Genomic DNA, 23,233 nt, shown 5'->3' with positions numbered 1-23,233 from the left:
TTATTTACTTTACTTTTGATGGGAAATCAAATCAATCTTCAATAGAAATCGGTAGAATTGTTATTCTAGAAAATAAAATTTATACCTAGAAAATAAAATTTATACTTAGAAAATAAATTCTTACTATTTTCGGGCAGAATAACAATATCTCAAAGTTATGTATTTAGCCCTACCGGTGTCATTTATTTATAAGGAGAAGAAGTGAAACCCTTGTTGAATTAGTGGAGATCTATTTTAATAGGAAAAAATCCTAGTCCAATTATAAATGCTTCCTAATTAAAATATACTGGGGTTTGTTGTAATGCCCCGTACCCGAGACCATCGCCGGAGTCGAACACGAGGTGTTAACAGACTTAATTCATTACTTAAACAGCTCAAACAATGTATTTTTAAAATTTTCAGTCAAGCTAGCAATCTGCGTCACAGTCACTTAAAAATTCATATCTCGAGTTCTAAGATTCGAAATCCAATTCCGTAAATTTTTCCTAAAACTAGACTCATATATATATTTACTAATTTTTTTATATAATTTTTGGTCTAGCAAATTAGTACAGTTTATTAGTTAAAGTCTCCCCTGTTTCAGGGTTCGACTGCTCTGACCTCTGTGTATTACGAATCAGATATCTCCTTGTACAGAGTTTCAATGACTATACCGTTTGTTTCTAATAAAACTAGACTCAATAAGGAATCTGTACATATAAATCATGACTTATAATTATATTTGAACAATTTATAGTGAATTTCCAAAGTCAGAATAGGGGATCCAGAAATTGCTCTCAACCTGTTTCACAAAAATTTAAACATCTCATAAAATATAACTCATATACCTGTTTTGTTCCATCCATATGAAAATAGACTCATAATTCTTCAATTCCATATTTTATTCATCATCTAATTGTATCTCTACTATTTTTAATGATTTTTCAAACTCACATCACTGTTACTGTCTGAATCTATTTTATGGTAAATTTTACCTATTTCATGGTTTCCATGGATTAGCTAGCAATTTAGCATACATAACACCAAATATGATCATGATTAGCCATTCCAATGGCTAATCATTACCAACCATTTCCATACCACTCAATAACCATATCATAAGACCATATACACAAAATGATTATAATGCTATACATGCCATACTCAAAATATACAAGCCATTATGCCAAGATGGTATACGGATAGTGTGAGTGTGCCTCCGACCGTTCCCGATTTCCGAGCTGGCTTGTCAATACTACAAGGAATGAAAAGGAGGGAGTAAGCATAAATGCTTAGTAAGTTCACATGCAAATAGCAAGTAACATAACTATATAAGCAAACATAAAACATCATTTGCATAATCATCAAGAGACATTCATATCACATTTTCATTTATCATCTTACCATATTGTTGTTATATCGAGTTTTCAACGCGAGGGTTAAGTACATACCTGTTCAAAGTATTCATTTCACAACACTTACCAATACGTCCCTTTCATCTCGAGTATTCCTCCGCTTGAGTAGAATTTTACCCGTTGAACACATCGGAATATAATTCGGATACATGGAAAGTTTGCACATAAGTGCTACATATGTAGCCAAGCTACCATGTAACCCGCCCATAAGTGAACTCGGACTCAACTCAACAAGCTCGGGCGTTCGCATCCATAAGTGAACTCGGACTCAACTCAACGAGCTCGGATGCCTAGTTACATCTCTCGAACTCGGACTCAACTCAACGAGTTCGGACATTCGCATCCATAAGTGAACTCGGACTCAACTCAACGAGTTCGGATGCTCAACCATCCTAGTGATATGTCACTTGTATCCTAATCCATTCCTAAGGTTCAACGGGACCTTTTTCCCAATCATGTGTCTCAACCATCTTCTACGGAATGCCGTTACCGATACTCGGTAGTATTTCACATTTTCCAAGTATATCACATAATTTGACATATTAACAAACAATTATCACAGTATAATATTTCATAATAATTATCATATCATTTAAATAACATTAAAACATTTAAAATAATAACTATGTTACCAATATTTACATATGAACTTACCTCGTATGCGAAAATGGCTACTTTTACCATTTCATCCACAACTTGGTATTTTCCCCATTTTAGTCCGAGTTTCAGTTTTCCTTGCTCTATCATTTAAAATATAGTCTAATTAGGACTCACATTATTCAAATTGACCCAAAATCATATTTTGGAAAAATTACAATTTTGCCCCTAAACTTTTGCATATTTACACTTTTGCCCAAAGCTCGTAAATTAAACTTCAGCCTATTTTCTTATGTTTTGTGACATGCTGATCATTTTTCCCTTCTATGGCAACATCAAATTCTCACTCTAACATGTACTTATGACTATTAGGTATTTTTACCGATTAAGCCCTTTTTCTCGTTTTCACTTAAAACCGAGTAGCACAAGTTGTCTAACATAATTTAAAACCTCATATTCTATCATAAAACACCAAAATACACAAATTTCACCTATGGGTATTTTTCCAAATATAAACCCTAGGTTAAATTATTGCTAGCATAAGCTAAATCGAGCTAGGGACTCCAAAACGTAAAAATCATTAAAACGAGGCTAGAACGGACTTACAATCGAGCTTGGAAGCTTGAAAAGCCCTAGCCATGGTTTCTCCTTGCTATATTCGGCCATGGGGTTGAAGATGAGCAAAATTGGCTTTTAATTTTGTATTTTAATTCATTTTACCCCTAAATGACCAAAATGCCCTTACTACTAAACTTTCCAAAAATTCCATCCATGTCCAATTTTTGTCCATAGACTTATAAATTGGTAAAATTTCTATTTAAGACCTCCTAATTAATATTTCAAAACAATTTCATACTAGAAACTTCTAGAATGCAAGTTTTACAAATTATTCGATTTAGTCCCTAATTTCAATTTAAGCACTTTATGCATAAAATTTCTTCACGAAATTTTCACACAATCATGAAATCATATCATAGACCTCAAAATAATCATAAAATAATTATTTCTATCTCGGATTTTGTGGTCATGAAACCACTATTCCGACTAGGCCCAAAATCAGGATATTACAACGAAACCACTATTCCGACTAGGCCCAAAATCAGGATATTACAACTCTCCCCCCCTTTAGGGATTTTCGTCCCCGAAAATCTTACCAGAAAAGTGGTCTTCACTTTTAATTTCATATTTGGTGCCAAAGAACTTTCACTTAGGCTGTACCTCCAATACATCTCTTTAATTTCTCATATGATCTGAAAGCTTACAGTCTCAACTCTCAACTGTTCTTAAATTTTCAACCCTTCTTAGTTTCCCATGATATCATGACATAAAACTCGGATCTTAACTTAATTAATGGAGACCGAAATTCCAAAAAATCCAACAATCAAAGAGACCTAAAATTCCATGAATCTGATGAGTAGGAATTCATTCAATACAAATATGATTTATAGATCTCGCTAAACATTTAACAATAGGATACATCACATTTTCCTCTTTCTGCTATGGAATTAATTCTGATATGGCCTTTAGAATAATCCTTCTCATTTCCATCCCAATATCAACACTGGCAAGGATAATTTTGATAGATTCCAATGCTCGGCTTTAACCCCTTTAACAACTCTGATTTTATGTAACATCGAAAGCTCTAAACTATCACATTACCTCACTGTCTTGAAACACATCACAATTCATACAATGGTACATTACTAAAAGTCAGGAAGTCTTTACTCAATGTAGACTAGTCTAGTTCAGACGCTTCGGTTACCAATATTCTCATCTATCCAAACTTTGTCAACATGTAATAAACTTTTCAGCTTTCACAAGACGAAAACCTTATCATTCGTAGTGACTTTAACTAATATCCAACTCTTTCTAATAAATATACACTTCTCGTTCAGACTATTTACTCTTTTATCAGTACAAAAATGAAATTATATTATCAGAAAAATAATCCTGACATAATTGTCACATGAAATCTTTCAAATAAATAATTCACCATACCGATTGAAACTCGCGCTTTTATCACCTATGCCTTTCTCGATGTCAAATCCTTACGAAATTAGAAAAAAATCCCAATATTAAAATCACCACATTACCAAGATCAAATTAGAAGTATAGTCATATTTGACATGATTATCACGAATGAAGAACGTACTTGAACATGAGTCATAATTGACAAATTATAGAACAAAGATAACAAGAAAACCGAATAAAGAAATCCAAGATACGATACTATGCCGTAGAATCGAAAATCAAACTCATAGAGAAAATACGAATACCCGATAATTCTTCAAAGAAAGAAAGTCCAAAAGAAAACATCATTTAATCCCATGGAATCAAATATAACAAGAACAATATATCTTCCCATACATATATATCGATGAAGCATCAAGTAGAAGAAAGCAGAATCATAATATCATATGTATTCTCTCATCAATTCTTATCGATTTAAATGGAATAGAATACCCGATGAAATAAAGCAATATAAATTATGAACCAATCAGACTACCAATGCTTTCATCCAACACCGAATTAGAAGACATTCCCATATAACAAGAATTTCTTCAAAAGATCAATAGCCATAGAAATATTTACGAGAACGGGTAAACACATAGAACATCTCAAAAGAGATCGCTAAATCATCCGGTCATAACTGTCACACTCGGATAGTTCACAATTCAAATATCATTTCCCCAACTAGTTTCGCCATCACAAATTTCATATTAAACCATTCACTAAAGAAGGTCGATTCTGAATAAATTTTGATTTACACTTTTCTCGACCTTGCACGAGTAATTCGATTTACCAAAGAGAATTTCCTTCTCTAACTGGGACAAAGGCATAATTCCAATAATCTTTATATCAATCCGATACTTTCTCGACTCGACTTTACTTATCAGCTCATTTTCAATCTCGATCATACTTATAATTATTCTATCATTGAACTCTTTGGGTTCTCAACCGGAAACTTATTCAATACAAATATCATGAAATTCCATTATAAGTACCACTTCGGTAAGGGGGAGGGGTTGTAGGACCTCTGACTCGACTTTCTTATACATACACATATGACACAACTTCCATCATCATAGCAACATCATCAAAGTCACGTCATTCATTCAGGCAATGCAACATTCATGTTGGCTTACACAAATTTTCCTATTGTCCCATTTAGACAATATACTTATGCATACATTCTATGTTTTCTAGATAGCTTTACTTATCCATTCATTTAATTAAATTAATTCATGCTTATGATTTCATATAAGGCCAAACAAACATAGATATTTGCATCACAATCACAACTTTCATTTCGTGCATCATCATGTACATATCATTACAATCATATAATTCAGTCCAATAATTTAACATAGATAAGTTCATTTCATTATAATCCTTTATCTCATAAAAATTATATATCATTAGCATTCATCAACATTCGACGTCCAAATCAAGACAATGACATTTTCATTCATATCATAATATTATGACTTTTATTCATACCTCTACTACTTTCTATTTATTCTGTTCATCTTATCAAGTAAGCCATATACACTACATCATATGAGCATTAAGCAAGTATGGATATTTATCACATATGTATCATAAACTTTTATTCATTCATAAACTTTTATTCATACTTTTCTGAACCGAGACTTATCATAATCATAATTTTACTCAAATACCTTCACATAACATTGAACATGGTCGGTGCAGCTCGGTTGGAGAGTACCTTGTCTAAATAAGACGGTACTCATACGCGTCGGAAGACATCACACTATCACAGATCAGTGGCATGTATAGCTAAACTTTTACACATGCTAAGTTAGTCCGAGAACCGACTAAATCTGCTCTGATACCACCAAATGTAACGCCCCATACCCGAGACCCTCGCTGGAGTCAAACACGAGGTGTTAACAGACTTAATTCATTACTTAAACAGCTCAAACAATTTATTTTTAAAATTTTCAGTCAAGCTAACAATCTGCGTCACAGTCACTTAAAAATTCATATCTCGAGTTCCAAAATTAGAAATCTAATTCCGTAAATTTTCCCTAAAACTAGACTCATATTTATATTTACTAATTTTTTTCTATAATTTTTGGTCTAGAAAATTAGTACATTTTATTAGTTAAAGTCTCCCCTGTTTCAGGGTTCGACTACTCTGACCTCTGTGTATTACAAATCAGATATCTCCTTGTACAGAGTTTCAATGACTATGACGTTTGTTTCTAATAAAACTAGACTCAATAAGGAATCTGTACATATAAATCATGACTTATAATGATCTTTGAACAATTTATGGTGAATTTCCAAAATCAGAACAGGGGATCCAGAAATCGCTCTCAACCTGTTTCACAAAAATTTAAACATCTCATAAAATATAACTCATATACCTGTTTTGTTCCATCCATATGAAAATAGACTCATAATTATTCAATTCCATATTTTACTCATCATCTAATTGTATCTCTACTATTTTTAATGATTTTTCAAACTCACATCACTGTTGCTGTCTGAATCTATTTTATGGTAAATTTTACCTATTTCATGGTTTCCATGGATTAGCTAGCAATTTAGCATACATAACACCAAATATGATCATGATTAGCCATTCCAATGGCTAATCATTACCAACCATTTCTATACCACTCAATAACCATATCATAAGACCATATACACAAAATGATTATAATGCTATACATGCCATACTCAAAATATACAAGCCATTATGCCAAGATGGTATACGGATAGTGTGAGTGTGCCTCTGACCGTTCCCGATTTCCGAGCTGGCTTGTCAACACTACAAGGAATGAAAAGGAGGGAGTAAGCATAAATGCTTAGTAAGTTCACATGCAAATAGCAAGTAACATAACTATATAAGCAAACATAAAACATCATTTGCATAATCATCAGAGACATTCATATCACATTTTCATTTATCATCTTACCATATTGTTGTTATATCGAGTTTTCAACGCGAGGGTTAAGTACATACCTGTTCAAAGTATTCATTTCACAACACTTACCAATACGTCCCTTTCATCTCGAGTATTCCTCCGCTTGAGTAGAATTTTACCCGTTGAACACATCGGAATATAATTCGGATACATGGAAAGTTTGCACATAAGTGCTACATATGTAGCCAAGCTACCATGTAACCCGCCCATAAGTGAACTCGGACTCAACTCAACAAGCTCGGCGTTCGCATCCATAAGTGAACTCGGACTCAACTCAACGAGCTCGGATGCCTAGTTACATCTCTCGAACTCGGACTCAACTCAACGAGTTCGGACATTCGCATCCATAAGTGAACTCGGACTCAACTCAACGAGTTCGGATGCTCAACCATCCTAGTGATATGTCACTTGTATCCTAATCCATTCCTAAGGTTCAACGGACCTTTTCCCAATCATGTGTCTCAACCATCTTCTACGGAATCTGAATTCTGATACTCGGTAGTATTTCACATTTTCCAAGTATATCACATAATTTGACATATTAACAAACAATTATCACAAGATAATATTTCATAATAATTATCATATCATTTAAATAACATTAAAACATTTAAAATAATAACTATGTTACCAATATTTACATATGAACTTACCTCGTATGCGAAAATGGCTACTTTTACCATTTCGTCCACAACTTGGTATTTTCCCCATTTTAGCCCGAGTTTCAGTTTTCCTTGCTCTATCATTTAAAATATAGTCTAATTAGGACTCACATTATTCAAATTGACCCAAAATCATATTTTGGAAAAATTACAATTTTGCCCCTAAACTTTTGCATATTTACACTTTTGCCCAAAGCTCGTAAATGAAACTTCAGCCTATTTTCTTATGTTTTATGACATGCTGATCATTTTTCCCTTCTATGGCAACATCAAACTCTCACTCTAACATGTACTTATGACTATTAGGTATTTTTACCGATTAAGCCCTTTTGCTCGTTTTCACTTAAAACCGAGTAGCACAAGTTGTTTAACATAATTTAAAACCTCATATTCTATCATAAAACACCAAAATACACAAATTTCACCTATGGGTATTTTTCCAAATATAAACCCTAGGTTAAATTATTGCTAGCATAAGCTAAATCGAGCTAGGGACTCCAAAAACGTAAAATCATTAAAAACGAGGCTAGAACGGACTTACAATCGAGCTTGGAAGCTTGAAAACCCTAGCCATGGTTTCTCCTTGCTATATTCGGCCATGGGGTTGAAGATGAGCAAAATTGGCTTTTAATTTTGTATTTTAATTCATTTTACCCTAAATGACCAAAATGCCCTTACTACTAAACTTTCCAAAATTCCATCCATGTCCAATTTTTGTCCATAGACTTATAAATTGGTAAAATTGCTATTTAAGACCTCCTAATTAATATTTCAAAACAATTTCATACTAGAAACTTCTAGAATGCAAGTTTTACAAATTATTCGATTTAGTCCCTAATTTCAATTTAAGCACTTTATGCATAAAATTTCTTCACGAAATTTTCACACAATCATGCAATCATATCATAGACCTCAAAATAATCATAAAATAATTATTTCTATCTCGGATTTTGTGGTCACGAAACCACTATTTCGACTAGGCCCAAAATCAGGATATTACAACGAAACCACTATTTCGACTAGGCCCAAAATCAGGATATTACATTTGTCGTGTCATGTATTAACACGAAGGGCTTTTGGATCTCTCGCGTATCGAGTCCATTATAAATGCTTCTTGGACTTTCAGCTCAATACTTTATGATTCAATCTAACCCAATACATGTTTTTCTATTTTCTAAAATAAAAATAAAAAATTAATTTATATAAATAAATTAATTTCCCAACTCAATAATTTTCTCAACCTTATTCTAATTTCGTTAAAATCATTACAACTTTACCATAAAAGAATCTATGAGAAAATATATATAATATTTCTACATTCAACGAATTCACTGTGATTAATTAATTTAATTCTATTTTCGAACTTCAATTAATTAATAATAATTCAAAAACCTATAAATTAATTTTCAGGTCATTTCCATTTAGTGAGAAAGCCACATTTATTTTCGAATGTTTCCTATTTCTCAAACTTTACCATTTCTATCCAGTTTTGTTCATTTGATTCGACATGCAATACATTTATGGTTTCAACAAGCTAGCGGAGGGACCAATTGGATATATATGATTAGGGCTCAATTGATTTATAATTAATTTCCAGCTTTTCGCCTATTAATTATAAACTCATTTAGTCATGAAGTCATTCCACCATAGTATTATGACTAAGCTTTCCCTAATGACATATCATTACGAAAGTATCTCGATCAGTGCTCGGCCATTAACCTTGTCATAAGTGTGTTACCCTCATAAGACATCTTTAATCTCTTTGGAGTAAATCCGTTCTCCCAATATGGTTCTATCTTATCTCATGGTAACTATTAATGTTGGAAAAATTTGATTCGAAAACAATTTTCTTGCACAACAAAAAATAAAAAAAATTCAAAAACTGACCCAATTTGTGATATTTATAGCAATAAACCCTAGATCGAAATCGTACTTGTGTTTGTGGATAGAAGGATCCTTGTTCTCGACTTTCAACCAAATGATCTTCTCCGCTATTCTTGTACCATGACTTGTTTCGAATGTAGGCTTGAACAAAACAAATCAAACATAGAAACTAGAAATATATTTTTTTTGGTGAAAACGAAAATTCTCTATTCAAAATAGAAACCAATAGAATCGTTATTCGAGAAAACATATTTAATTCTTAGAGAATAAAAGCCTATCTATTCTTAGGTAGAATAACAATATCTGAAAGTTGTGTAAATAGCCCTACCAGTGCCATCTATTTATAATGAGAGAATGTAGAACCTTGTTGAATTAGAGAAGTTTATTTCAACTAGAAAAACAAAATCCTAGTTCAACTAGGATGTGGGGGGTGACAAACTTAATTAATTATACTAGGGTTTGTCGTCCCCCCTTATTACATAAGGGGCTTTTGGGCCTCTTCCATATTGGGTCCAATTACAAATATTTTCCAGACTTTTAACCCAATATTTTATAATCTGATCCAACCAAATATTTGTTTTTCTATTTTCCAAAAATAAACTTCAATATATTTCCAATTAAATAATGTTCTCAATCAAATTTTAATTTTGTTAAAATCATGATGACTTTACCGTAAAAGAATCTATGAGAAAATATATTTAATATTTTTGCATCAACAGTTCACTATGACCAAATGGTTTATTTCCATTTTCAAACTTCATTTATTTCAAAAAACATAAATTCATTTTTCGGGTCATTTTCATTTTGGAGAAAACCTTAATCATTTCCAAATATTTTATATTTATCCATTTCTATTCATTTTTGCCTTTAACGAGCTAGTAGTGAAACTGATTGGACATATGCAACGAAATTTCATCAACCATCAACCTAAAACAATAAATTTTGGTTGAGGAGAGAGGAGACACACATTAGTTTAGTTTTTAGCTTTAGTTTCTTTAGTTTTTTTCTTAGTTTTTATGCAACTTTTTTAAGATTTTTATTTTCTCTTCTCCTTTCTTAGTTTTAAACTTTATTTTTTTGCACTTCCTTATTGTTCTCAATGTTCGTTAAGTTAGTTATCACTATAGCTTAGGTTTATTTGCACTTTCAATCCCTGTACCTTGGTTGTAAGACATTTCTAGTTTTAGTTTAATGTATTTTAGTTTCTTTTACTTTAAATCAGTTAAAGTTTGTTCCTTTTATGTTTATTGCTTTAGATTTTCTTGTTGAATGTCTTTAGTGTCATGTTCTTTAAGTTTTCTTACATAAAAATCCAAACTTTTATATTTTTCTTAAGCTTTACTTTAATGGCTTATTTACTTTTTATTTCCATGTTAATTAGCTTTATTTTTAGCATGAGTAGTTAAAACCTAAAGGGGGTTGGTTGATAAAGATGTGAATAAGTTGATTTTTTGGACAAGGGACTAAATCATAATAAATTGGACTAAGTTGAATAGACATAAAAAAATTAGGAATTGACGCCACTAAGGGAATATCTAGACAAGTGAGACCGAGAGATAATATTTTTGTGAACCAATTCATTAGTCCTGGATTAGCCGATGAGGTTAAGAGGCAAACCAGATTAATTTGTCTAAGTTGGTAAAATTGAGATCGAAAAATAAAATTGAACCACTTAGTAATTTAAGATTTAAGTCCCTCATTCGAAGAATGGCGAACCACATTGAAATCAACTAACCACCATTAGTCATTTATTATTTAATCTCATAGTTTTGTACTCTTTACAAATTGGTCCCTAAATTAGCATATTGAATTTTCTTAAAAAACTTTCTTGTTATGATTTGTCGTTTATTGAAACGGTACGTTAAAGTTCCAGCTATCATTGAAACAGCCATAATCGAATTTCAATTTTCCCCATAACATCTTCTTTGGTTCTTTTTAGCAGAGAAACAGTGAGGAAGCAATTAACCAATTTTGTTATCGAACGAAATTCTCATTCCTCTCTTTCTCTTCCATTCTTTGTTTCTCTCTTCTCTACTCTACTCTTTGATTTCTGTGCTCCAATTGTATCAATTTATTTGTTGATTTTCAAGTTTCCAAGTTCTAATTCCTTCAAGTCGATTCCAACATTCTTAGTTTCCAAAAAACCTCAAACCACTTAACCAGTTGAGTCTTTCCTTTCGGTTTTCATCATCTTTGTTGTTTAACTTGCTAGTTAGCTTTTATCAAATCAGGAAACATGCAAATCAAGTTCTGTTCATGCTTCTTGGGGATCAAGACACTTTTGTTGTTTGCAATCTAATCTCCCCTTCAACCGAGTCCTCTTCTTGATTTATTCTCTTATGTCTGATTGTTTCTTGCAGTTGTTTCTACTTGCTTGTGTTGTTTATTTTCAAATATGATCAAGAACCAATAAATCCACCAAGAATCCATCCTTATGCCTCAAGAAATCATCCGAACACTAGTTTTAAATTCTCTATTGGAAATCATTTAATCTCTTTGTTAAATTCAAATCTAGAAAATTTCAAACATTTTTCACATGCAAGAGACCTTTAATTCCTTCAAGATCAACTCATACCCGACTGAACCAAAATTGGATTCTAAGTTTCTTCAATCTTTAGATCTTTTCTTTGTTGATCTTGTTGCCCGTTGCTGTTTGTACCAATTTCTCTTGTCAAAATTTCAGATTACTTTGCTGCCAAGAAACATTCTTTTCTTTACAACTTTTAACTCTCGATCCAAGCTACAGTGCTCTCATCAATTAAAAGATCAAACTTAAATAACTTATGAATACCTCTCATTTACACCCTAGATGTAGATGTATCAGTATAGGAAGGAACAATCTATTGGAGACCATTGATAATTTCGAACAAAAAATTGGTAAATTTTCAACTTTCCTTTTTTTTTTCCTTTTTGATGAGAGAAATACCAAGTCCTTAAAAAAGGACATACATAATTTATTTGAGAAGTAGCAACTATCTGTTCAATGTTTAGGTCTATGACCTAGGAAATATGATAACAGATAACAATTGTGCACAATAATTTTTTTATTTATTCTTTTCAAAGAAAAGCTGTGCAAAGTAGAGGTTACAAAAGATTTTAGTCCACAAGCACCTTACATTGTTGTTCCGCAACCTTTCTTCGTTTTTTATCATCACTTGCCTGCAAAGTAACCAATATTACTTCATATTAGCTGATTCAATTGTTATATTTCTCTATTCGGCATAACTATCATGGTAGTTTCTTCCACTTTTCACAAGCATTCAACTTAGCTGAGCAATTTTCATTTATACGTCAAATGTGACTTTTCACATTCATCAAAGCATATCAAATAGGTCTGGGAATGGGAATGTGAATGTGGAAGATGCAACAACAATGTAATGAAAGAAAGCATTTGTTAATAACAGAGTCCAATTCCTCAAACCAATTTCTGCTATTGATCAAACTATTACCTCTTGACTCAGGCAATCTGGCGCACGAACCCTCTTGGAGCCATCAGCCAATCGTTTACATTGAAATTGGTTTTCCAAAGATGCCATGCTATCACTAACCTAGCATTACCAACATTTGCAAAAGACTAAATAATGGCGAAATTTGACTAATAAAAGGATGTGATTAGAGATGGCATTTGCAGTTTGAAGACTTGAGATAACAAGTGGAAAATGGAGCTCAAAGAAATTATTGTTTTTTTACCTGGCTTTTGATGGCTCCAATTAACGACTCCTGACATCCCGACGCATGCACATTTTGTAAACTTGGGCATTGAAGGAGCAATCTCTCTATGAAAACAGAGTTTATGAGATCTTAAATCATAAAAAAATGAGTATACTTGACTGGCCAAACTAGCAGATCGATACCTGGATGCAAGTTTTTACAGGAGTTGAGATTTAGGTCATTGAGTCCGGGACAGCTCAAACATAAAGCCTGCATTTAGATTCCGAAATAAGAACCGCATAGGGTATTAAGAAGAAATTGGCAACATAGTCGAGATTAAGGACAAAAGATCTCACATCTAAGCCAGAACAACCCCACAAGCTGAGTTTTTTTAGTCGGCTGTGTTTAATAATAAGCTTCTGGTACATAAGGTGCAGTTTATTGTTCAATGCATTTGGAAGTTCATTATCACCACTTTCATCACAAGGTGAATTCTGGGAATCAGGATCACATACGGTCATCCCGCAATCCATAAGTTCAAGAAGAGGTAGTTGAGCTGTGGCAAACTGAATTCCACCTGATAAAATCGGAGAAACGCATCAATGAATAGATTTAGGGAAAAAATAGGACATTCACATGCTAAATACGGCTATGCCGGAGATATAGGTGTGAATCTTGGACAAGAAAATTACTTGAAGTTATGTTAGGACAAAGAGCAAGGAGGAGTCTTGACAGTGTGTTTGGTAACACATTGCAGATCATTCCAATGCCACTATCACTGATGCTAGACCTGAGACGAAGCAGCAAGCATCAGGACATATGTTTAATTGATAAAAAGGTACCTCTTGGAACCAGCCCAGATAAATGGATTAACCATTTAAAGCTGGAGGAAAACATACCCACTGAGATCAAGCAATTCTAATTTTGAATAACTTGAAGCAATAGCAGCAACAGATGCATCTGTGATTTCTGAGCCAAGAACAAGCGAAAGCATCCGCAAGCCCCTGAATAATATAGACAACAATCAGTAAACTAGTGACTAGTTATCCACCAAATGCAGAAATCTGTGAAACAAAGTATGCCATTTGCTGGAAAACTGAACAAAACTAGTCCATTAAATGCAATGACTCCTGATAAAGCAAAGCAAAGTCTATAGGTTCTTATGTGATACATGATTAAAAATGAATGTGTGGAATAAAAGGTTCAACAAACCTCAAATTAGCAGCTGTAAGAGAAAGCACTACAGCATGTGAAAGTCGAACTGATGCAATGTGTATGTTTTGCAACCTTGGGCAACTTCTACCCATTGCATCAACCATGGTTGTAAGATCGGTAGTATCATTTTCTTGGCGAGAAAATTCTAAGGATACCTCTTTCAAATTGGGACAGTTAAAAACCTACAATACAAGGCACATATAAACACAAATTCACTAACATGCCCCAAAAAAGTTATAAACTTGGAAAAACAAAAAAGGACTTGATGAAAAAGCTACCATCTTGGAAAGAGAATAAAGATCAGAGAGCCAGAGTGTAGATAGACTTGATGAAGAGAGGACAAAGCCCCCCAAATTATAACATCCTTCCATCTTAAGACTCGTGAGACAGCGTTTATCAGCAACAAAACGACCCAATTCATCCCTATACATGAAACATTAATTAAAAGTTAATCAGAATCACTTGATCTACCATTTATTAACTTAAGCCAACTTAAATTGCAATTACACATAATCAAGACACGGAACAAAATATGACAAAAACATTAACCATTAAACAGTTTGAAATCCAAAACAAACAAAAATATTATATCGGATTCAATCATAAACAGAAATTTTAGCATAGTGTGAATAGACAGTATTCTAGACCAATAAAGAGCAGATAAATATTTACAAACATGTGTTGGGTCACGGAAATAAAAGAAAGAAAAAGGATTGACCAAGACCACTCAACTAGATATTTCTATGCATTTCACCCCAACTTTAACCACTCAACTGATAAATTCAACCACATAGCTAGATCTAAGCCATTTCAGAGCCCTGATAATCAAGCAACAACAAGAGTAGCAAAGTTCATTAACTGAGCAACTAGATATACTATTTTAATAAAGACCTAATGATAAATTACAAGAAAAAGGAGGGAGAAGATAAATGATACCCCGTGATCCGATTGACAGCCGTATTAGATGTAGAAATCTCCATAGACTCCAAATTAGGGCAAGAAAACGCAATGCAGGCCAGCATCGTTGCATCCACATCACTGTAAAACCCAAACAAGAAAAATAATGAGTAAAAACAAAGGGTCAACAAAAGTCCAAAAGCAACATTGACCCCCTCCCTACAGATCCCCAAAATTATGCAAACAGAACCATTTTTACTGTTCCTTACAATGAAACAAATTGTTGGGATACATCTCTCCAAGTGAATAAAAATTTTCCAATCAAAATTTTTTGTTCAAAAGTTAATCTAAGCTCTTATTAAATATTGCATTGGTTTTAGCTCTTTAGCTTCAAGGCGTTTTCATTATAGATCAATTTCTCCTTCATTATACTGATTATGTATTGTTAAATCGTAACCAAATCAACTATCATTTTATGATTTTATCTCGATCTTCATTGGTATCAACCGATCCAACCAATAATATCCTAGATCCGTCTAACGTTGGCTTAGGCCGAACCTTTCCATCTTTAGAGAAAGCCTAACGAGGCTCGGGCATTTCTTTAAAACCGATCCGATGAACCTGAGCTGACCCCTAGGTGGGACCATAAGTCTCAACTCCTCCGCCGCCCTCCACAACCTCTTCGTCGTTTCCCTCCAACCTTTACACACACTCGCCGCCGCCAAAAGACCCGCCGGCGGCAATCTTCTCAAGACCTCCCACAAACACCCAGCCGGTAACCCACCGGAGACCATCTCATTATCCGGATCAAGATCCGTACCCGGGTAGGGAGAATCAGAATCATCTAAATCGCGTTCCGTCGAGTCAGCGCGGGTTTCGATGTCGTCAAAGGAAAGCGCACGTCGGAGATGCGTGTAAGACTGGCGTATGGGTGGAGCGTGAGGTGGACGGGAGGCGGAGGAGGAATTTTCGACGGTAACGGCAGATGGAGATGAGGTAGGAGTAGAAATCGAAGTAGGGTTGGTGCTACTGTTGAGATGGCAAACATGGCCTTTCTTAGGAAGACCACATCTGCCACAATTGTAACTTCCGCGACGCTTGGCCGGTTTGAAGTCAAACGCCGCAGTGGCAGCAAAGGAAGCGGATGCTGGCGTAGAAATGTGAGGCTGTGGGTGGTGGTGCATCGCCGTCGACAAACGGAAACGAAGAAGGAAATACAAAAAAAAGAGAAAGATTGAAGTGAGACGGGGAGGGATTTAGGTGGGAGATTAGAGAGGAAAGAAAGATGAAAAATAAAGGCAACGGGGAGGGGCGGGAGAAATGGCTACTTTTGGCGCCTGTTTTCGAAACCTGTAATGGAAAATTATAATAATATTATTATTACGAGGGAGGAGCGTCGCCAGTGCCTAGTTTACGATGTTTATTTACTGTTTTACCCTCTATCTTGGTAGGTGACACTGGCAATGTGGAAAACGTTAAACAATAAAATTAAATTAAATTAAAACGCCGTTTTTTTTCTTTTATTTAATTTAACGATATTTATGGAATTATGAGCAAAAAAAAAAAAAATTATACTAATGGAATTGGAAAATATTTCAGTATCTGGCTGCCTCTATGCGGTAAATTGGACAAAATCATTTACCAACAGTAAATTTGTTACATTATTACCATCATGCTAACACGTATAATATTTTTAGACTTAACGTATGTTTATATAATCACATGTATAACTTCTCTTATTGATACTTAACATCATACAAGTTTAATCTATGAACTTAATATATGAATTATATAAAATTTAATTTAAACTTATTCAATTTATGAGTCAATAATAATAAATATCATAACTGAAATAAATGTAAGGTGATTTATTTCATTCGCAGCTAACAATCTAGGGAGTAAATATTACAAATTTTCTAACAATATTTTTTTCAAATTTCGCTGAATTAAAATACAGTATGCAATATTTATTTTATTCAAGTGTTAAATTTTATGCAATTTTTATACATTTTTTTATAAAGAAATTTTTATACATTCATAAATACCAAAAGAGGGTTCAAAATAAATGCCTCCCTTATTGTTACTCAAACGAGGACATCTAAGTCAAAGTGAAAAGACAACATAGCGCGAACATCGCTGTTCCAAAACAGTAACAAAGCGCGCCGGTTTTGTTTCAGTATTTTGAGTTTTTACATCCACCTTCGGTCGCGACAAAAACAGCAGAGTATGGTAAAATTAATTACTATAATAGTAAAATTATAAATAGTAATAGAGTTAGTGTTTAATTCAAATATAATTATAGTGTTAGAATTAGAAAATTATTATTAAAGATATTAGATTAAAAATAATATATATTAAAAGTTTTAAATTTATTTTACTTTTACGAAATTATTAAAATATGTGAATTTATAAATTTATGTAATAAAATATTAAAATGTATCTTTTGATATTTTATTAGAATTTTTATTAATTATATAATTAATTTAAATTATTTATTAGATAAAATGATAATTATAGATAAAAGTACGAGTATTATTGTCAACTAATTACCTTTTCACAGCTCATCCAAACGGATTGGTTGTAGTGCATTTACACCAAGACTAAAGGTAAACTCGCTTTAACTGGAGACTACTGGGCCCTAAAACTAGAAAGATTTAATACGTAAATTACTGAAATTAAACCCTACTTAACTTCAAAATTAATCTAATAGGGACTGTATTTAGTTGTTTATATAACCTATCTAATTTTATTTCATCTTTAAAATAGTAATTTATAAGATAATTATCCATGTAGTATATAATTATTTAATATTTTTAATTTAAAATCAAAATTAAAAGAACAATTATATGTTCTTATTTAATCTTTTATAATTAAATAAATTAAAATTAAAAATCTCACCCACCAATCTTAACATATTAGGAAAAGAGGTGTGAAGATAGAAAGATAAAAGATGTAACAACAAAAATTGTGTTAACAATTTTTTTTTGATACGTTGATAGATTCGAACACAAACTATTTTTAAGAAAAGTAAACAGTCAACCAATAGACTACAACTTGGATCCTCGACTTTAAGCATTTTTGTTAGCTGGTTACGGTTGAGTGGATTAATCTCCAAGCAAATGGAGCTCATGTACTCTGGTAGTTAGGGAGAAGCATGATATAAACACCCACAGGTGAAAAAATATTTGTCAAGCCTTGTGTTGAGAACTATAAACGACTAGGACTAAATGTTAGCGAGCCTATTCATCCTCCTGAATCATTTCAGCTTCCTCCCACCACGAAACCGGCCCCAAACCATCGTAGTTTATTGTTCCCTGCAATGAAACAAATGTTGAAGAAATCAAGCATACAACTCAACATTTGGTTCTTCTAGGAAAAGAAGACATGATCCTTGTTACACATGACAATAATTGTCTTTCCATCTTGTGTTACGTGCAAAGTTGGTTTTCATAGATTTAGGATGAAACAATTGAAAGATGAACTTACAGTAATCACCATCGGGGCAAATGGTTTCGAATTCTCTGGTTGTTCAAGGGGAATCGAAGGATAAATAACACTATCAACTCGAAATTTAATCTGTGATTAACAACAGCTGAAGTCACTAAAGGTATACAACAGAACTTATGGAAACTTTTGCAACAATATCACAAGACATACCGGATCTGACCCATCAATAACAAATCGTGGTTCTTCGGACTGTGCTTCTTCTGCATCTCCAAAGTCCCATATCCATCTGCCTTGATTTCTGCAATCCTCAAAATGGTAATCAACACATTAGTAAACGTACCGACATAGAGTGAATAATAAATAAGCAAGGAAAATTAAGAGTGGAACTTGTGAGTTCTAGCTCTGGTTATATCAGAGATGAATAAACAATAAACTAGTTCTTACCTAGTATTAGGGATAGCTTCAAAGCGGGACGGGGTCGGCAAAAGGTGGACAGGTATGTAAATGTCATCAAAAAATCCAAGTGACACTGCAAATTACAGAACCACGTAGATATTTCACAAATGGTATTTGACAAGGAAAGGGTTGATGAGACTATAATTGGCCCAAAGAATAGACCACCTATGTCTGGTCATTTTAGCTTTGATCGCAATAACAAGAAAAGATGTCATGTAATATGACAAAGCTCAAGGTTATGTCAAGTAAATTAGTGGAATCCGTCTGGCAAACCAGCAATTAGTGGCCAAATAATAGAACTGTCAAAGAATCTAACTCTCCTCCTGGCCTCTACTTAGAATTTGTTACTATCAAAACTTGAAGTGTTAGAAAGGATTGGAAGTATCGCTTATTTTATTCCTTTTCACGTTTTACCTAAGCTTATAGACTGAGTTCCAATTCATTGATGGGAAAAAAAGGTGAGCTCCACACACCACCAGCAAATTTCTTTTCTACATGAAATGTCTTCTCAACAGCTCGTATTGCGCTGAACTAGGCACTCGTTAGGGAATAGACTATCGTAATCAGGCTTATTTAATGCCTAAACCAAATTATGGTTATTATGTTATCTTTAAACCAGAAGGTTATTGTAGACACCAACATAAAGATGATAAAGGACAATAGTTATTCAAAAGGGAAAAGAAACACGGACTTGGATTCGTCTACACCAAACAACCAAAACCATATAAGTAGAAAAATATTCTTCCAGACTTACAGCGCAAGCCGCTAGCATCAGATTCTTTAAGTTTGGCAACAATAATCTCACCAATAAATGGACGAAACACAATCAATCTGAACTCAACCTGCCACAACAGGAAAGAGAAAAAAGATTTGTCAAACTTCTGAGACTTCAGACAAGCAATAATACGAACCAATATGTCCCACATAAAGTAATTTAACATGCATAAAAGGGAGGGAAAAGAAGGGGAAAATGGAAAGCAATACCGTATAAGTAGAAGCACCATCCCCGGGAAAGATAAAGCCACCTTTAATTGACCTGATATCATATACTGAAATACAGAGTCCTAATTTTGCAATAACCTATATTATAAGTAACAAATATTCATTGATCATCATCAAAACATAGTTCAACAAATATACTTTAGGGGGTGAAAAGAACCATTGAAACAATGAATATGTTGGAAGATATAGTACTACAAAGTACAAACCTTATCTAAGAAAAGGGTTTCCAACTCTGACTTAATAGCCTCATCAACAGAAAGGTGAAGAAGATGAGGTGGTAACCGCAAAGTGTGCTCGATTAAGCTTAGATAGAACATTTTCTTTTGCTGTCTTCAATGTTTTAAAGTTTCAAGAATCTTATAATCAAAAGAAAAACTGTCAGTAAGTGAATACTAGATTGAGGCATTATCCCAAACCTGTGATGGGCAATAAACTGAAAACATAAATGGGATTGCAAGAACCCAAGAGTTCTGTTTAAGAAAAGGGAAAAACAATGAAACCTAGTGGTGCCGCGGCCGCTATTTTGAGGTAGCGGTGCCATTTGATACCACTTGAGACCTAAAAAGTGGTATGAACAAATTTCACATCAATAGCAGTGGGCTGCAAAGAACAATGTAACGGATAATGGTCCACCATTTCCGATAAACCGATAGCTTTTAAGAAAATTCTCCTTCTCAAGTAAACAAAGAAAGAGTGTAGATGAGACACAATAACAAGCAACAGGACAGAAAACAGAAAAGCAAATAAAACTTGAAATATTATGACTCAAGTAGAAATCAACTTCAAGTTTAGGGTTTCAAAACTTACATTATTTAGTTTCCTAGTCTATTGTAAAATTGAAGCTTGGGTCTAGGGATAACCAAATTACAAACTGCTATTAACAAAACAAATACAAACAAGCAGATATCAACAATCCAGATTACACCTAATTTGATTAAATACAAAATTACATCCCTCAGAAATTAAATAAGACTTCTTTTTTATATTTCTTATTCTCACATCTCTCCAACAAATTTTCGTTTTAACCCAAAGACTAAAGATTCAAAGCTAAATTAGTTCATATATTAACCTTGTAATTTTCAAATAAAAGAGCTTACCAACTTCCAAATTTCCTAAAAGGTTTCAGTTCAGGCATCAGCCAATATCAATATTGGACAGATTAGCAAAGCCAGAGAAAGCAACAGACAGAGATAAGGCAATGGGAGAAAGCAAAGCAACGGCGTCGAATTGGGTTTTAGAAGGTGAATGGGGTCGGGCCGTAGGCGTCTTTTTCGGTGTCGGCGATGGGTTCTGGTTTTGGTAAGAAACGCAGCGCTTTGAGTTGAGAGGCTTATGAGAAATGTCCTTTTGTTTAGGCTTTTTAGGGTTTTTTTTAATGAAAAATTAATCAATAAACTCAATTTCACGAATATTTTAAGAATTTAAAAATATTTTAAAATTTAAATTTTAATTCTTATGATTGATTTGGGTTTAATTTTTGACATACTTATATATTTTCCTAATTAAATTCATCCAAAAATGGTGGATGTATAGTTGAATTGTCTTCCTTTATAGTTTATATTACACAATTATCAGACCTAGGATATCACCAAATACTTTAGGTGTGTGGCTATGATACCAATAAAAAGTTCAAAGTCTAATAGTGAGTTGTGTTAAAAAAATTGCGTACACCAAATTATACACAAACATGAAAAGAACAAAAGATTAAATATAGAAAGTTGTTAACACGATTTAAACCTATCCTACATCCGTACATTTGCAAGACTTTACCCAAAAAAAGAATTTCACCATACTAAATCTAATATTACATGAAATGATTAAGTTAAATCTATCCTAACCATCGGATAATTTCAGACTTGTAAGCAATGATTTAAGGTTAATTTTTGTCTTAATCATTCAATAATTGCTGATGAACTTACCCAAATTGCTTTTGATAATTTAGCATTGATTATGGTTTCAAATTGCTTTTGATACCAAAAATTTTCACAGGTATTTACAATTTCTAGATTCCCTGTTATGCCTGAAGAAATTGATTGAGTAGCCATTCGTAAAGGATGAAATACAGTGCAGATTGCCAAGGAAGCATAGACAGGGCAGAGGCAGAGGCAGAGGTAGAGCCCCCTTCATATTCCCTGTTATTTCCTCTTAATCCTATATCCATGTTCATATTGAGTCGATTGATACATCAATCGAGAAACAACGGAGATAAACAAAATCAAAATTTATAGAAGAGCCCACATTGTACTACATGCAGAGGGGAAAAAAATAGTTTTGCTACAATATAGGAAAGCCATACTCCATTCATTTGATTCATACATGATATTTGCAATGAAGAACAAAGGAAGGAAATAAGGTTTGGGTTTTAGAGGGACAACCCAGACTCCTCATCCTCTTCCAGGGAGGAAGTATAGATGAAGTAAAGAGCCCAGATCAGGCCGAACACACCAAACAGGATCCACCCGAGGAGGTTGTTGCTCAAACCAAAGGGAAGTCCTGTTCCTTCAGTGGACATTCTCTCGTCCACCAGAGCAATGGCTGGGCTTGACATGGTTGCTGCACAGGCTGCTGCCAGCAATGATGCACTCATCCCCATGTTTGACCCATTCTCACTCTTCTTCTCCATGCTACACATCATCATCACCTTCCCCTTCTTTCCCATTGTTGGCAACCCTGCAAGTTCAATATGCAGTTTGAGGTGAAAATGCCCATTGACCACCCTTGAAAAAGAACCCAATAAAATACTTACCAATGGGGACTGGGGATGCAATCCTGGGCAATGTCTTGTGAACAAGAGCTGCAGGGGTGGTGGTAGCCGAGATGGTTGCCATGACAGATTGATTTTTTGCAACAAAGCCGAGTTGGATCCAAAGGGTTACCAGTTTGTTTATTTCATATACTTTGAAAACAGAATTTACAATGATTAATACCGTTGGTCCAGAATCAGACCAGACTCAGAGATAGCATAACCCTTCGTTTTGATATCCCCTATCCACATTTGCCCAACCAGTTCCATCCACGTGTCACGTCATCCTTTTTATAAAACAAAGATTGATCCAGGAGGGACAACAAA

The 23,233-nt window shown here is 33.7% G+C and overlaps 3 protein-coding genes and 1 long non-coding RNA gene across 7 annotated transcripts; 1 reads left to right on the top strand and 3 right to left on the bottom strand.

Moving 5' to 3' along the window:
- Positions 1 to 12,369: 12,369 nt before the first annotated feature.
- Positions 12,370 to 16,659, bottom strand: LOC108471220 (F-box/LRR-repeat protein 17-like). Its single transcript, XM_053030422.1, has 11 exons — positions 15,817 to 16,659; positions 15,298 to 15,399; positions 14,640 to 14,784; positions 14,359 to 14,543; positions 14,046 to 14,150; positions 13,839 to 13,936; positions 13,503 to 13,723; positions 13,350 to 13,416; positions 13,186 to 13,271; positions 12,945 to 13,043; positions 12,370 to 12,654 (listed from the first exon to the last, which is right to left on the bottom strand). Exons 1-11 carry the CDS (start codon positions 16,440 to 16,442, stop codon positions 12,592 to 12,594), a joined length of 1,797 nt encoding a protein of 598 aa, XP_052886382.1. The 5' UTR covers positions 16,443 to 16,659; the 3' UTR covers positions 12,370 to 12,591.
- Positions 16,660 to 18,223: 1,564 nt separating this feature from the next.
- Positions 18,224 to 21,515, bottom strand: LOC108467057 (DNA-directed RNA polymerase III subunit RPC8). Of its 4 annotated transcripts, none has more exons than XM_053030544.1 (9): positions 21,261 to 21,515; positions 20,971 to 21,034; positions 20,370 to 20,519; positions 20,146 to 20,241; positions 19,916 to 20,003; positions 19,150 to 19,234; positions 18,916 to 19,003; positions 18,745 to 18,834; positions 18,224 to 18,572 (listed from the first exon to the last, which is right to left on the bottom strand). In XM_053030544.1, the coding sequence occupies exons 3-9, from the start codon at positions 20,478 to 20,480 to the stop codon at positions 18,498 to 18,500; spliced, it is 633 nt and encodes a 210-aa protein (XP_052886504.1). In that variant the 5' UTR covers positions 20,481 to 20,519; positions 20,971 to 21,034; positions 21,261 to 21,515; the 3' UTR covers positions 18,224 to 18,497. The 4 variants fall into 4 exon arrangements, with proteins under 4 accessions (XP_052886504.1, XP_017623076.1, XP_017623060.1 ...); XM_017767587.2 differs by lacking the exon at positions 20,971 to 21,034 and adding an exon at positions 20,664 to 20,763; XM_017767571.2 differs by lacking the exon at positions 20,971 to 21,034 and adding an exon at positions 20,664 to 20,721.
- Positions 21,516 to 21,595: 80 nt separating this feature from the next.
- LOC128295283 (uncharacterized) lies at positions 21,596 to 22,710 on the top strand. The gene is made up of 2 exons (XR_008285635.1): positions 21,596 to 22,038; positions 22,153 to 22,710. It is a non-coding gene; the product is annotated as an uncharacterized LOC128295283 (long non-coding RNA).
- Positions 22,370 to 23,119, bottom strand: LOC108456050 (photosystem II reaction center W protein, chloroplastic-like). The gene is made up of 2 exons (XM_017754644.2): positions 22,910 to 23,119; positions 22,370 to 22,833 (listed from the first exon to the last, which is right to left on the bottom strand). The coding sequence occupies exons 1-2, from the start codon at positions 22,989 to 22,991 to the stop codon at positions 22,526 to 22,528; spliced, it is 390 nt and encodes a 129-aa protein (XP_017610133.1). The 5' UTR covers positions 22,992 to 23,119; the 3' UTR covers positions 22,370 to 22,525.
- Positions 23,120 to 23,233: the final 114 nt, after the last annotated feature.

This window comes from Gossypium arboreum, chromosome 7, assembly GCF_025698485.1.
Source record: "Gossypium arboreum isolate Shixiya-1 chromosome 7, ASM2569848v2, whole genome shotgun sequence".
In the NCBI taxonomy this organism is placed as follows: Eukaryota; Viridiplantae; Streptophyta; class Magnoliopsida; order Malvales; family Malvaceae; genus Gossypium; species Gossypium arboreum.
The sequence above is the reverse complement of the archived record's forward strand: the minus strand, read 5'-3'. Positions and strand labels throughout refer to the sequence as shown.